At 34.8% G+C, this 15,357-nt stretch overlaps 1 protein-coding gene across 1 annotated transcript; it reads right to left on the minus strand.

The window, feature by feature from the left end:
* Positions 1-1,127: 1,127 nt before the first annotated feature.
* LOC107103976 (leucine-rich repeat and guanylate kinase domain-containing protein-like) lies at positions 1,128-14,888 on the minus strand (the record flags this gene model as incomplete). Its single annotated transcript, XM_015403854.1, has 15 exons — positions 14,760-14,888; positions 13,042-13,140; positions 11,934-12,015; positions 11,683-11,783; positions 11,321-11,402; positions 10,283-10,407; positions 9,173-9,316; positions 8,321-8,401; positions 8,086-8,172; positions 7,896-8,002; positions 7,360-7,479; positions 5,543-5,639; positions 1,936-2,049; positions 1,629-1,830; positions 1,128-1,247 (listed from the first exon to the last, which is right to left on the minus strand). Coding segments are annotated over exons 1-15 (1,681 nt in total), but the record flags the coding sequence as incomplete, so codon positions are not given.
* Between the last annotated feature and the right edge of the window lie 469 nt (positions 14,889-15,357).

Genomic DNA, 15,357 nt, shown 5'->3' on the forward strand with positions numbered 1-15,357 from the left:
GGAGGACCACTTATTTAGATGATCCACCCGAAAAAGAAAATCCTCTGCTATACCTTTAAGAAGACAGGAGTTCAGCAATTTCTTTATGGACCCCTTACAAGCATTGGCTTCTGGTCAGGGACCTCCTTTGCAAACTAACAAACAATAGCACAAAAAAAATCAACTTTAAGAAAGTTTTTCTTGCTTTTATATCTATTCGGGGAGGTTGTCATTACTTTAGTATATGAATATTAGCATTTTTCCAAAACTGTACTATATTTGGATTTAATAACACGCCTTTAAAAAGGAACAGAGCAGAGTAAAGCAAACCTCGTTCAAGTGTCTGCCGTAGGGCTGAGCTTAATGTCTGTCGGTACCATACGTATGTCATTAACCACCTGTAGACCATGGATGGTTAAAACGGATATTAGAGGGAGATGAAAAGCCAGATTTACACAAGTAGGTTGTTGCAAAAGGAAAAAAAGGCATTTTATGGCCCTGTCATCCAAGACACTTCAGCTCTGACTTTTTTTTCTTAATATAATATATTTTTATAAGTCATATTATATAAGAATTAAGAAAAAATAATTTCTTACATTTTATGTTAAAAAGAATTGGATTCCTTTTTTGGAATCTTTTTTCCTTCTTTTTGATCTTGTTTCTGCATCTTTTTTTTTGTTGTAATTTTCTGAGGACCCCTCATACAGACCACACTTTAAAAACAAAACACAACAAAGTGTTGACATATAAATTTACCCTTCACTTTCATGAAACAATTTCCTGAAACTTCGTGTGGTAAAAAAAAAAAAAAATCCTCCAATTTAAACCTAATGTCAGTTCTTCTGAACAGGGATCTGCTGCAGGCACTCAGTGAGAGTTTGTGGACACAGCAGACAAAAATGGGTTCCTTCTAACCATTCTTAAAACATTGTGGGGTTAAGTGTAGTATTTTCACTAACCCATGACACTAAAGACTTTATTTGACAACTGTCATGTTAAAAATAACAGATTTAAATTTAAAAAAGCAGTGTCAGTATTGTGCCTATTTAATGCAATTGACCTATGATGTCAAACTCTAGATATTATGAGAGACAATATTACAAAAATTGTTAAATGAATGAGATATGAAAAAGTAAAAGGAGTAACACCTGTACTGCTGCTGACAGAGAAGAATCCACTGTTGGTCTTTCCTTCCTCCTCTTCCTTTTCAGCTAACAGGTAGTCCTTCACCACTTGCTGCAAGGTCTGGTAAGCTTCTTCCCAATCATCTTAATAAATACAGACATAAATAAACACACATGAGGAAGCCTGGTCCTCAACACAGCCAGCGTATCCAACCTCAAAGAGCAATGAATCAAAGATATGGAGATTTTGACCTTGGTGTAATGAGGAGCTTGCAAGCAGTGCATAAAAGTGATGAATGTTTCCTGCTCGCTGTTTGTTCATCTCATTAAGAAAACAGCTAATAGTCAAAGTGCTATCAAGAGGAAAGTTAAACACACTGATCCTGCAGTTAAATGTGGATTGAAAAGATATTAAAGATTATGAAAATATGCTTTGTTTACAATAAAAGGAAAACAGGGAACAAATAAAATGCAATGATAATAATTTATGAAATTAAAACTTCAATCAAAAAATGTCCTTTTTACCACATGGGATGATGTTATTGAAGAATCCTGGACGTTGTTCACTGGTGTTTATGTACAGAGCCACACGTTTTAATGCAAAATCAATCTGTGCTGGGGGGTGGAGTTTGAGGCTTTTCAAGTGGCTTATGAATTTCTCCATCTGGGTGGGTATGAGCAGGATGTATCGAGGCTCAAAGTAGGTCTTCTTTAGACTTAAAACACCCTGAAAAAAAATGAGTCTCTTACAATTTTGAGTTACTCTTTTATTAGTAAATGCAGAATACATAAAACATAATTTTAGCTTTATATATAAGTTTCACACAGGTACCTCCAGCTCCATGTGTACACAGCAAACCAGTCCATCTTCCACTACTTCCTCAATAGCTTCTCTTGTGAGGCCAAACATATGACCGTTATACTGCATAGTTTGGATAAACTTACCCTTGTGTAAGAAAACAGAGAGGAAGAAAAACGACAATTTTAAGTATAGCTGTGTTAAAAATATATGTTTTCCAATTCTGTATCAATTTCATATTAATTTTTCATATTAATTCTTTAAGACAGATTTTCAGAAAATGGATTTTCCACTGTCCTTTCAGCTGCCAGTGACTTCATTCATTCTCGACTGAATGTTAAAGGCCCACCCTTACCATTTTTAAGAAAAATACACATGCACAACCCTAGACCCGCTCCCGAGAGGTAATGGCCATTAAAACACGTTCAAAGAGCGTGCACAAGCCCATTTCTCCTTCTGCACGCTCTGTTTGAAAGTTTGTCTGATACAATCTTACTTTCAAAAGAAGATTTGCAACTTTTTCACCACCAGTAAGTGAAAATGGGGACGAGCACATATTACCAGAATGATTGACAATTAGGAGGACCACTTATTTTGATGATCCACCTGGAAAAAGAAAATCCTTCACTATACCTTTAATATAATACTAGTATAAATATAATGCATAACTACACATTCATATGATTCAGATAACGGCCAAAAAAATATTTTTAACACGAGGAATCAAATTTAAGATCCCACCGGATAAGATTGAATGGATTCTAAAACTTAAGAATAGGAATCGATTCAATTCTTAAAATTTGGATGAATGCACAGCCCTAATTTTAAGTACATAAACACTTTCATATAACTTAAGTTTTATCATACGGAAAAAATCTAGCATAAAAGAGTAAACATAAATACAGACATCCCCAGCATGTTAGGTCAGGCTTAACAACCTGAAGCTATTTGCCCACCTGGAAAATGAACTTTTGACCTGGTAGTAGGGGCAAAAACCTCTTTGTTTTGTCTCTTAGGTAGTAACCTTTTGACTTTTATGGTGGCTTTTTTAGTAGGGCTGCAAAATTCCTCACCTTCAGGAAGCATCAAACAACTGTGAGCTTAGGAAGGTCATTTTAGCCTTTTTATTAAAGCCACAAAATGTCAGTTTGGTTGAGTGAAGAGAAAGACCATTTAACTACTTTACTTAAATATAAATATGATAAGATAAATATTAAGTTTTGTGACCCCATTTTTTGCCTAATATCTGGAAAAGAAAACAATTTAATTTAGTGTTAACATAAAAAATCATTTATTTTTTGCTGTGTGGGTCTCTCGATTACATTTTGGGGGGTTATGGAAACTTTTTTTTGGCATCTTACAAACTGCTCCACAAAGACCTCTTTTAACTCCTTTTTCTAATCATAGGAGCAATTTACAACACATGGCATCTCAAGGCACTTCACAAAGAACAGACAATCTAATCCAGTCACACACCCATACTCCCAGTAAATAACACACATTTTCTTGATCTACGTTATTAAACAACGCAGACAAGTTTAGTCTAGTCTTTAAAATTGGTAAAAATCTGCCAGCACTGGCAAACTAGTTAAAGAGAAGATCATAGAGGCAAAAAAAACACAAAAGCACTGATCCAGGAGGGCTTTGTAAGAAAAGAGAAATAAAAAAGGATGGAAGTATTACTTACATTAGTGGCTTAATCTAGGAGAGAAACTCAGCCAAGCAGCTGAGCTCAGACACAATTCAAGTTTAAGAAATGAAAGAGTTTATACAGGTATATACAGGTATTTTATCAATGTTTGGATATAACCATGCTTCTACTTCAAATAAATTAAATGGTAGTGGTACAAACTGGACAAATTGTTTCTATTAGGTGAACTCTAATTTCAGATTAAATATTAAAAAAACTAAACAGTGTTTTGCATGTGGTAAAACCATCAGACCAGAACATCATCCATGTTTGCTCCATAAAAATGAGAAAAAGAAAGAATCTGAAGATTAAGAAATTTCAAACATGACAGCACTGAACCAAAAGGCTGGCAAGACAAGAATGGAGGAATAAAAGTAAAGTAGGGAATCAAACAGGGGAGGGGTAGATTGTTAAGTTTTCCGGTGCTGAAGTAGACAAAAGGCATCAATACCTGCTTCAAAGCCATTCCTGTGTAAATCACTGACACCCAGTGATCTATAAATTATCCTCCATCGACCTTACATAACAGCTGACTTGACAAGAGAGTGCAGATAGAAAACAAATGTGTCCATGATCCAAGGACACAATTGGCCTCTTCCACCAGCTGTAAATCCAGATTATGTGTGGAGAAAAGTTACAGATGGAGCGATGGCAAACCACTGCCACATGTCAGGCAATACAAGCTGACCTCACAGCTCATTTGAAAAAGTGAATTATGTGAGTTTAATAAAGTACATAAAAATACAGTTAATAAAAAACCTAAATGTGTATTTTGTGATGATTGTGGAATGAAGCCTCATGTGGAATTGAACCGTTTTGGGAAATTGCTTCAACGAACTCCACATTTCATGAAGCTTCATGTGAACATGTCACCGCCTACTGGCAGACTTTATAACTATAGTTAGCAACATAATCTGTGATGTTTGCAATTGTTTTCCTTGTTTGTTTTTTTTTTTTTTTATTAAGTTCCTTTGAAATTGTACATGATTGGTGTGTATAATAAAATATTTTGTACATTTTTTGTGTGTAAAATTTCTTAGAAAAGAACAATTTATTAAGGTATACTGTTTTTCTTTCATTTTAGTGGCATAAGCTCAAGCAGACAGTGAAAGTGCTTTTACAGCTTGGGCAATGATGAGCAAAATTAAAGTTGTTACTCATTTTTATTAAAAAAGATAATAGTTTTTCCTAAGTTTTTGGTTTTGATCTGGTTGGAAGTTATGTTTCCCACAAATCTTTTGGTTAAAACAACCAATCCAATTTGGTGGTGTTTTTACCCAATCGATATCTGTAAAAGGGCAAACCGATAGAAATTGGTCACTTTGACCAAAATACTGGTTGTATTTTGTATTTTGCTTTCAAAAGAGAAAATCAGGTCTTGAACCACTAAACCTTGGACAGTAAGGCAAACTTCTACAGCAGATGCCTGTATAATTACTGAAAGTAAAACTACTGAATACTAATAATACAAAAGAAACCAATGGATTGGCCAGTTATATTGTTTAGTCTTGATCTTTATATAGTTTAATTTAACCAAAATTAACCAGATTGATTGTTTTTCCAACCAATCTATTCTTAGAATATATCCAACCTCTATCCAGCTGACTGCAACTCATCTATAAACTCCTACATCTTGACTGAACACTGGGGCTGTTTAAATCATATGGTTTAAATGCCGGTTGATGGTAGCAAAGCTTTGGAAGTCATTGATTTTGGCTCCTCGATACATGCTTTGTGGAAACGCTCCCTCCACTATACTCAACACACGCAGCTTGAAGCGTCGGCTCATCACATAACATCACTAGTATTTTGATTGAATCCAGGCAGGAAAGAACGAATATATATTTGTGATATATGACACTTTCAATGTACATGTATGAAGTCAAAAAGTGTAAAAATCTTGAAATTGAGTTTGTCACAAAAACAGGAGAAAATTTCTGATCGACTCACCATATGAACCAAGCTCTGAAAGTCCTCTTCACTGACAAAATGGTAGTCAATCCCATTCTCCTCTCCAATGTAGGGTTTCCGTGTAGTGTGACAGATTCTGTGAAATATCAAGTTCATTCTCAAGTAAGCTACTTGAATTCTATCAATACAGTGATGTGAAAGCATATTTCCCCCAGACCCTTCTTCTGTTTTTCCTTTTCTGTCACATTAACATGTTTCAGCTCACATACACATTTTCATATCAGAGAAAGACATGGATGGCTGGACATTCTATTTCTGGATTTCCTCGTGCATCAGATTCAGCTGCTACCTTAATACTACTACCATGTTTATTAATATGATGGTATTTTCTAAGATGCCTCATAATGCCTCTGTTAGAAGTTGTTCCAAATATGCTTATATGACCCTCTTTAACTGAGAGAACTCTATTAATTTTCTTTCCAATCTGTTTTTTGGGTTTGATGTTGCTTGATAAGATATTTAAGCTACTTTAGTTTGGCAGGTCTTATTTTAAAAGGTAATTAATTTCACAGGTCTGTCAGGTCCTCTTAAAACTTAGCCAAAAAAATGTGCTTAAACAGTTGATTTATTATTTAACAAAGGGAGCATCAGTATTTCCCTATTGAGTCTGGTTGGTCTGGATATTGTTTTCAATTTAAGAATAAAATCGTCATTTTTCGAACTTCCTGGGTTATTTTAGCCTAAAATCAAAATGGCATATTTGTTTAGCCATCTAAAACATTTAAGCATAAAAGAAATCAACAAAAAAACAAAAACAAAACATAGATCTGTAAGGAAGGAAAGCACTATTTTTTAAAGGTGGAATAACAAGCTTGATTTCTGCCACTGACATTGAGGTTATCTGCCATTGCACATAACCTCGATATTGATTCCTAGGCAAAACAGATTTTATTGCTAAATTAAATTCATTTCAAAAATACTTCAAAGCCAAATGTGTAAGGGCACCAAATCCCAAAGAAAAATGAAATGTTGCAGTAACTCATATGTTGTTTTTTAATCGGGTGTGGTAATTGTTGAAGCTGAGGGCAGGAAGGATCTTCTGTAGTGGTCTGTCTTGCACCAGATCTTGAGAAGCTTCTTACTGAAGTCACTCTGTTGTTTAAAAATCTTCTGAAGAGGATGCTAACTGTTGTCCATACTTTTCTTCACTTTATGAAGAACTCTTCTTTGTGAAATAATCTCCTGAGGTTCTAGAGGAGTTCCTAGAACAAATCTGGCCTTAATTAGCTTGAGTTTTTTTTAAGTCATTAGGGCTACAGTAATACTGTTACCCCAGTAGAGGATTGAGGAAGAGATCACCTTTTCCACAACAGACTCAACAGACTTATAGAAGTTATGTAGAATATTGCTGCAAACGCTGAAGGACCCAAGCTTCCTCAGGAAGCACAGTCTGCTCTCCCTTCTTTTAGACAGTTGTGTCTCTAGTCTAGTTTGTTATCCAAGTGAAAACCAAGGTATTTATGAGAAGTTATTCTACATAGTTTTACTACTCAAAAATTTGGATTGGTGCATGCATGCATAGACCAGCAGGAAGGTACAGAGTTTTTTTTATTCCACTGCATCAAGGTTAGGTTGATTGACACCTGGAAGTAATTGACCCACAAGCTAAGGTGTATCCTTAACTTGTTTTGGAGAATTCAAGCTTGACTTAAGGTGATGTGACCTATGTAAGCAAAAAGCATTAATATTTTAGGTTTTAAAGACCACACTCCTAGATTGATTGCCATATAAAGGGAATATTTAAGCTGATTTACTTCATACATCATTAAATATACATGCAGCTGTATTAGACTGACCCAACACCAAAGTATTCACCAAACTCCTGACAGAGTCTGCGAACCAGCACTTCTTTACCACATCCTTCAGGGCCCGTCAGCACCAGCATTAGGTCAGGGGACTCTGAAGCAGGTGAGTTACTGCAATGAAATCGAACAAAACTCCACGTTCTACATTTACTTCCATCTAACATGCATAATTTAACATGATTCCTGTTACAAGACACAAGAGTTAAACTCTAAAACACAGTAATGAAATCACTGAAGATTTTTATTAGCATGAATTTTTCTTATTCTTTTAAGTAGAGCAAAGTAGATAAAAAACAATACCTGCGGAGAATTTGGTGCTACATTTATGAAAATAACTATCTGTGTATGTCTTTTAAAAAAATGTCTGTTATATAAAATCAAATTGGCTTTTTAACTAAATAAAAATGCTATCTTATCTTGCAAAAATTTTGTAATCAGTTGATTTTAAAGTAACATTTAAATAAACTGATTATAAAAAAAAAATAAAAAAAACTTCTAGCAGAATTAGAGTGAATGTTGGTACAAACCTATAGTAGAGGACCTGTGGCTGTCCCATCTGATAAACTAAGTGCGTCCTGTGATCTTCTGCTGCTACTACATCCATAGAAGGGTCAAACATGTTCACTGAAGACACCTAGAGGTGAAGACTCATATTACTTGTACTACATTAACACTTAACATAAAAACCTAACATTAGTTATGCACATAGGCTCAGACCTTTTCTTTGACACTGACTGGCTCCTGGTCTAATATTGTCAATTGCTGCTGGAGGGAGATGACTCTCAGTCTGAAGTCAGGCTGCTCCTAATAATTTATGCAGATTTACAAAAGAAAGATACAAAAAACAAAATCAATCAATAAATAACATTTCATCTGCAAGGTTAAGGTGATTTTCTAGGAACTAAGATAAATTAAACAATTAACAAGGGTGGTGAAGACCTATCCTATTTACCTGCACAGGGTTGTCCAGCAGGTTGATATTCGTCAGCAGTGGCAGACCAATGACATGTTTTAAATCTGAAATGTTAAAAATCTGAAGAAAAAATAGACTTTTTTGGTTATATAAACTCAAAAAATAAATGTTACATGTAACAACTTTTAATGGATTTCTACGCTGCTTAAATTAAACACATTTAGTATTTTTTAATGTTTCGTAATGAGATCAATAACTAGTTTTTATCTCTTCAAAATCACTAATGGTTTAGTTTTAAAATCTGTTAAAGGATATTCCTAGGACTACTCTTCCTGGCTGCATAAAGCATAGCTGAACAAAGTAAAGCAGACTTACATATAGCTGTGTTATTGGTCAGCTGGCTAAAAAATACACTTTTTCTATGCTTATTAAAAAAGATAAATGTAGCTCATTGGTGATACCTTTTGCTTGTAAAAAAAAAAACACAAACAGTGAAAGCACATGAACTAGTAGAGTGCAGTCTCATTTTTTTAGGGTAAAAATGACTGTGGGCTGGATGTACAGAAACAAACTCTAAGCTAATATTACCATGATGGATTTGTGTTTACTTAGAAAGGTACATTATATTATTTTAGCTGCAGTAGGGTTAAATGTTGTTGCTTAAAGCAATAACATTAAGTTGGACATTTTATTTCAGATTTACATATAAATTCAGAATAGATTAGAATAAATGACCATGAAAATATCCAACCATTTATCTACCTATGATGGATGTACATAAGCATATACCCCAAGTTATTAACCAGCAAATATTAGCAGCTTACATTTGTGTTGACTTAAAGAAAAGAGTAGCAAAGCAAAAAGCCTTTGTGTCTTTGTCACTAAAAGTACCTTGTTTTTCTCCAGGTTGATGGAGCTCAGACAGCTGAGGTTCTGGAGGCCTGAAAGCCTGGTGATTTTATTCATAGACAAATCAAGAACCTGCAGCTTATCTAAGTTCTCCAATCCGTCAACAGCCCTGAGCTGGTTTCCCCTCTAATAAAAGGAGAAACATGTATGACATTAATTAATGTGCAACAAATCATTTTATCCTTTAACTCTCAATAGTTATTAGGAATTCTCTACACAGTGCCTGTACCCTCATTACTGAGCTGAGTGGCAGATCTGGCTCTCTGCAACAGTCTGACAAGGAAGGACTGACAGCTAAACAGCTGTTGAGGGGCTAGCACAGCACGCCAACCAACCCAAGCACAAGACCTGGGCACAATAGTCTTGTCAGCCTGATTCTCTGTCCAGTCCACTGACAAAAGTTGTTATCTAACTGTCTGGCCACACCGTGGCCTGCTCTTGCCAAGTATCCTGCCAGACAGAGGGTTGCTGTCAGCAGGGGGGGTTGACCATGCGGTCCCTGGAAGCTCTTGGTCGGCACTGTGATGTGCTGGGAAACAGGCTGGCTGACAATGCCATGCTGTTTTAGGAGGGCGCATGGGAAGAGGAGGGGGTCAGAAACAGGATTAAATGTATGCTGGATGGATAAGGGCAGGTGTGCAGGCTGAATTTGGTCCAGGTTCAGGCAGAGACCAGCAGCTGCTCCCAAAAGGAAGCTCCAGAAGGGGGCAGATGAAGCCAAACCAATAGATGCTGATGATGAGAAAACACATGGCACATAGAAAATACACAAAAAAAAAACAGACAGAAAAAAAGCCTGTTGTGTGGCCATAAGGAGATCTTTGGATGTAAGAGGACCATGTGGTTAAATCTTCAAATGTGGCAAAAACCTGAGAGTCCAGATGAGGAACAGCAAAGAACAGAAGAAGGTGAGACATCAACATTGTATTGTATAATGTAAGCATTCAGAAACATTTGCAACAGCAGGCAAACATTTCTGTTTGATTAGAAATTATCCTTATAAACTAAAATCTAAACAACAATGTAAACTCTTAAAACCTCAGTTGTATTTTAGCTTCTTAATGCCACATAAACAGCAAATAAACTCCTTACCAGGCAGAGATGTGTGAGAGGCAGCCTGCCCAGGCTGCTGATTTTTTTGATTTTGTTGAAAGCCAGGCTGAGATGGGTGAGCATCACACATTGTTCAATACCACTGATTTCAGAGAGGCAGTTGTCTGAGGATATGATTATTAAGAAAAACACATTACGGATAAACATGAACTTGTTATGGATAAATCCGATAGAGGGAGGGACAGATAATGACTGCTTGTGCTTTAAGAAAGGATGTCAATCAGCAATAGCAACAGAGTATTTTTTTATTCCCTTACCAGTTGTTCCTATCTTATCATACTTTAATATTTATGTGAATCAGACAAAATATTTTAATAAAACAAAAAACTTAGCAGAATTGGGGGGGTGTTCAAACACGAACGGCGTGCTAAAGGTCATTCCACTGTACCTAAACTGGATTTAATTCAGGACATTGGCAAGGCAACAGCTACTTTTCTTCAGTTGTTAATTTTTGTCTCTATTTACAGGCCGACTTGCTGCTTTACTTTGGGTGATTAGATTGCTACAGAACTTGCTCGGACATTCTCCTGCAGGATTTGCTGCTAGAAGCCACATTTCACTTCCTGTAAAACTCCAGGTCATTAAAGCTAAAGCAGCCCCAGAACATCATGCTTCCTCCCCAGCATTTCAGATTCAAGATTCTTTTCTAAAATAGTAAATTAAAGTAAATTTGTAACAGAATGCAAACTTTCACGCAGGTTTCACATGTGTTTCATCACTCGAAGATGTTTTATTTTTATCTCAATACCAAATAAAACATGAGTTTATATTGATTCATAAGGATACATGTATTTTTTATCAGTCTATCAAATAATTTATTTGTTTTTAATTAGAATATAATCTTTATGCAGGCTATCAGTGCAGGTAAACAGTATATCACCTTGTTTATATCTCTCAATTTGTCTTTTCTTTGATGAAAAAGCTTAAAATGAAAGTTTGCCAAGGAAATTCAACAACCTGAGATCTAACCATGCAGTAAAGGTCCACATTCATCAAAGTAAATGAAGGCAAGGATACAGTCGAGATTCAGCTTACGTAGGCACAAAAAACCTGCCAGATCCTTAATGTCTGTGATGTGGTTATGGGAGAAATTGGCCACCTGGCAGAAAGAAGGAAACAGCCGACTTCAAACAAACATTACCAAAACTCTGAAAGTACAACATACTCAGGAAATTCTGAAATGATAGAGCAGCGTGTGAAGAATATTTTTGCTAAAGTCAACTGCCACTGAAGGACAGTTAATGCCTTGTAAGCTAAATTCTGAGAGACTACAGATGGGCTATGGTAATCCTGGCCTATCATAAGGGAATAGTCCTAGAAAACGAGGCCCAAGCCACCAATCAATGGTTGTCTTATCCTGTCAGCTCAAGGTCCTGTACCTGCAGGTACCGGAGGGGCTGGAATTCAAAGAAGTTGGAGATTTCATTGTAAGACACATCCAAGATGACAAGGTGGGGCATGTAGGTCAAACAGGATATATCTAGAAGTTATCAGAGAATTTCTTCAAATTAGTGCGAGTCATTTAGATATTACATCAATAAATTGTTCCAGTAGGAAATGTTACAGGATTGTAGACTTAATACTCGATGTACTGCTTAACAGAAGGATATGAAAACATTACAGATGTTACCTTTTATGCTGTTGTGTGGCAGCTCTAACTTTTGAAGATGGACATAGTTGCATAACACAGATATGTCTCTGAGATCAAGACTCTACAGGAGAAAATAACACACTTATGGATAATCATTCAATATCAAGGTTTAAACAATAAACTTCCAAATTAACAAGCATGGTGCCACTGCCTACCAACAACTCCAATTAAAGATGGAAAACTATTGGTAGTTTCTGCTTTGAAAAAGTATTCATTCTGCTTAAATTAAAAAACAAAATCTTTGCATCCTTTAGGGATTTTATAGATCAAAACTATTTAAACCTAATTGCGAATTGGAATGAAAATATTTCATTGTTTTTATAGGCTGTTTGCAACTTACAATCTGGAAAATGTGGTAAAAGAAAAAATAAGTCAACCTGTATGTAATGATCTGTATAAAGGCCACAAAACAAATGAATGAACATGATGAGCTGTTCCAAAACAGTTATGGCTATAAAATACAATTTCAACCTTTGAAAAAAACAAACACTGATCATTATTAATATCTTGGCACACATCAAATTTCACAACACATTTGCTTTAAATGTTTATACAGCCAGAATTTTGGTGACAGGATGACAATTACTTGTGCTCTGCAAAAATCTGTGTTAATGGTTAAAAAGTAAGAACAAAGAAACTGAAAATATTTCTGCTTGGAAAAACTAATATTGTGCTGTATGTGATCGAGGACCACTCACCCAGGTGGTGAAACATGGGGGAGGCAGCATTATGCTATGGGGATCATTTTCTTCAATAGGGCCAAGCTGCTATCCCTCACATTTTATTTTTAGCATTGTTGTTTTTACTATTTTTCCCTCTAAAACATTAGCATTTTTTCTTAGTTATTTGCAAATATGAATGTAGCATTTAAAAAAAAAAACAGAGCCCAATAATATATGTTTTAATTTGATATAAATGAAAGATCAATTTAAAGTTAGGCAAACAAATGAAGACCTGCATGATATAAAAAACACATAAAAAATAAACATATAGAAAGCAGCAAGAAGAGAAGGGGAAATAATACTTTACTCCAAGACATCATGTACATCAAAAATGAAAAAATAATGTCAACGAATTGATGTCTCACAGGTAGGGATAGGCTGCATGGAACATGCTGCTGCCCAGTCACATCTCTTCCAAAATGGGATAGACCTTCTGAAACCATCTCTTCTGTTAAAACACCATCCTATAGTAAGATCGACAAACATTGAGAGGAATAGTCATGTAGTTAGGCTTCATATTAGTTAGACACTTGGAAGATTTACATTAAAAGTTATTACTGAAGTTAAATAATAGATTCCACAGAGGTAAAAAGAACTACAACATGTAATAATGGCTCAAATAGAAAGTCCTGCTTAAAGCCTTGCAGTGATTCCTGAAAGAGAAGTTCTTAAAAAATATTAGAGATGTGTTTGAAGGCAGTAATGGAAGTCTTTCCTTCTATTGCCTGTCACCTGTCCTTCTCTCTACCATCAACCTGTCATATGTGTTTGTGTTTACACCATGCCTTAATTTACTCATGTTGATCAAAGTGGATGTTCTTTTTATATAAAAAAAAAGTATATAAACATATATTGACAATAAATATATACAGTTTAAATTATCATTACTGGAATATTTATTGAAGAGCATTATTCTTATATTTGTTCAAAATTACGATTACTACCTTAGTATTTTTTATTGGCAATTCTAGAAAGAGGGCCAAAAGGGACCAGTTGCCCTGCAGAACTGGTCCTGGCCCCTGTTAGTGCCCCTGTATTGAAAGCATGCAATGGAAAAATTAAGATATGGGTAAGTTGACTAAAATAACTTTATTTTTTGCTTGATTTTAATTAGTAATTTAGACAATTTGCCAATGGTTTAAGATAATTTATATTTAAAATAATAAGAAAAAAAAACTTCACCAACTTATTTCAAATGAGTAAATGGAGTTTTAAAATCTAATCATCTTATTTTTGGGGGCATAAATACTCATTCCTTTAGCAGATAATTTTATTTACCTGCTCAAATTAAGGGCAAATACATTTATTTAGGAAATTATACTTTTTGAATATTTTTTGCAACGTAATACTGAATAAGTTTCTCATGATGATTACTGTATGCACTGATGGAGAAGACAAACTGATTTGACCCTTAGACCAATTGAAAATGTGTCCTTTACAGTAAATTTTAAGATCTATTTAGAAACTGCAGTCAGCTTTAAGCTTTGGTCGTATTAAAATCAGATCAGTTTTTATGAGTTAGATCAGGGGTCTGCAACCTGGGCTTTGTTGCTCACTTCATAAACGAAATGATGCAGTGCTTCCCTGTTTGTTTGTTTTTTGGGGTGTGTGTTATTCTTTTGTTTTTGTTTCCCCATGAGAAAAAAACAAACAAACAAAAACTGATTCCCCTTCAAAAAAATTTAATCTAAAATTACCACTGGTATTATGATTTAAGATGTTTCTTAATAGGCACATTTCTTGGTTTAATTATTATTTTTTAAGATTTAAACTTGCTTTTTTATGTACAAATTTTTTTATGTTTGTTTAATATTAAGACAGTTTCAGATATTGTAATAATTACGTCATAAGGTCAAGGTTAAAAAGAGAAATACTTGAGTTTTCCTAAATATTCAGTTTGAACCAAGATTATTCACTTTTCTTAAGTTTAGTTGCAGAGTGAATATAAATAACATAACAAGGTCTTTGCGTTTAATTCATATATAAGCTTGGCTAATGTTATGAAAACAAAACAATATGTACTAAAATAAAATCAAAATATATCCAATAATCATACAAGTAAATCTAAAGTAGACTTTTATACCTTAATTTCGTTGCTTTCTTTTAGCTCCTCGTCATTTACAGCCTGTGCTGCGTTCAATGAACCATTAATAGGTATGACCGACGGCGTAGGTGAAATTCGGTTCTCTAATCTGTTCTCCATTGAGTGCTCAGTTTATTTTGCTGAAAACAAAGAACCTATTTTTTTTTTTTTTTTCCTTTCTAGCTAGCAACTTAGCTTATCTCCAGGTGAACTGGCTTCGTTTGGAAACCATGGCAACAGGGTACCAGGTACACTGCATTCTAGGATTTGTAGTTCTTTTTTCACCACAGTGCGAAGCTATTTGTGAATGCAACATGCAGTAGGAACATACGGAGGATTAGGGCCACTGAAAAAATAAAAAAGATAACTGATTTTGAAATTTTATTTCAGTTTAATATGGGGAAAAAAGTCAGAATTCCGACTTTAATCTCGGAATTCTGACTTTTTTTCTCAGAATTTAGACTTTAATCTCAGAATTCGGACTTTTTTTTCTCATATTATACTGAAATAAAATTTCAAAATCACTTAACTTTTTTATTTTTTCAGTGGCCCTATCCTCTTCTGTAACATACAGTAACTGATTATAAAATAAAAACTA

This window comes from Cyprinodon variegatus, unplaced genomic scaffold, assembly GCF_000732505.1.
Source record: "Cyprinodon variegatus isolate N-32 unplaced genomic scaffold, C_variegatus-1.0 Scaffold1581, whole genome shotgun sequence".
NCBI classification, from domain to species: Eukaryota; Metazoa; Chordata; class Actinopteri; order Cyprinodontiformes; family Cyprinodontidae; genus Cyprinodon; species Cyprinodon variegatus.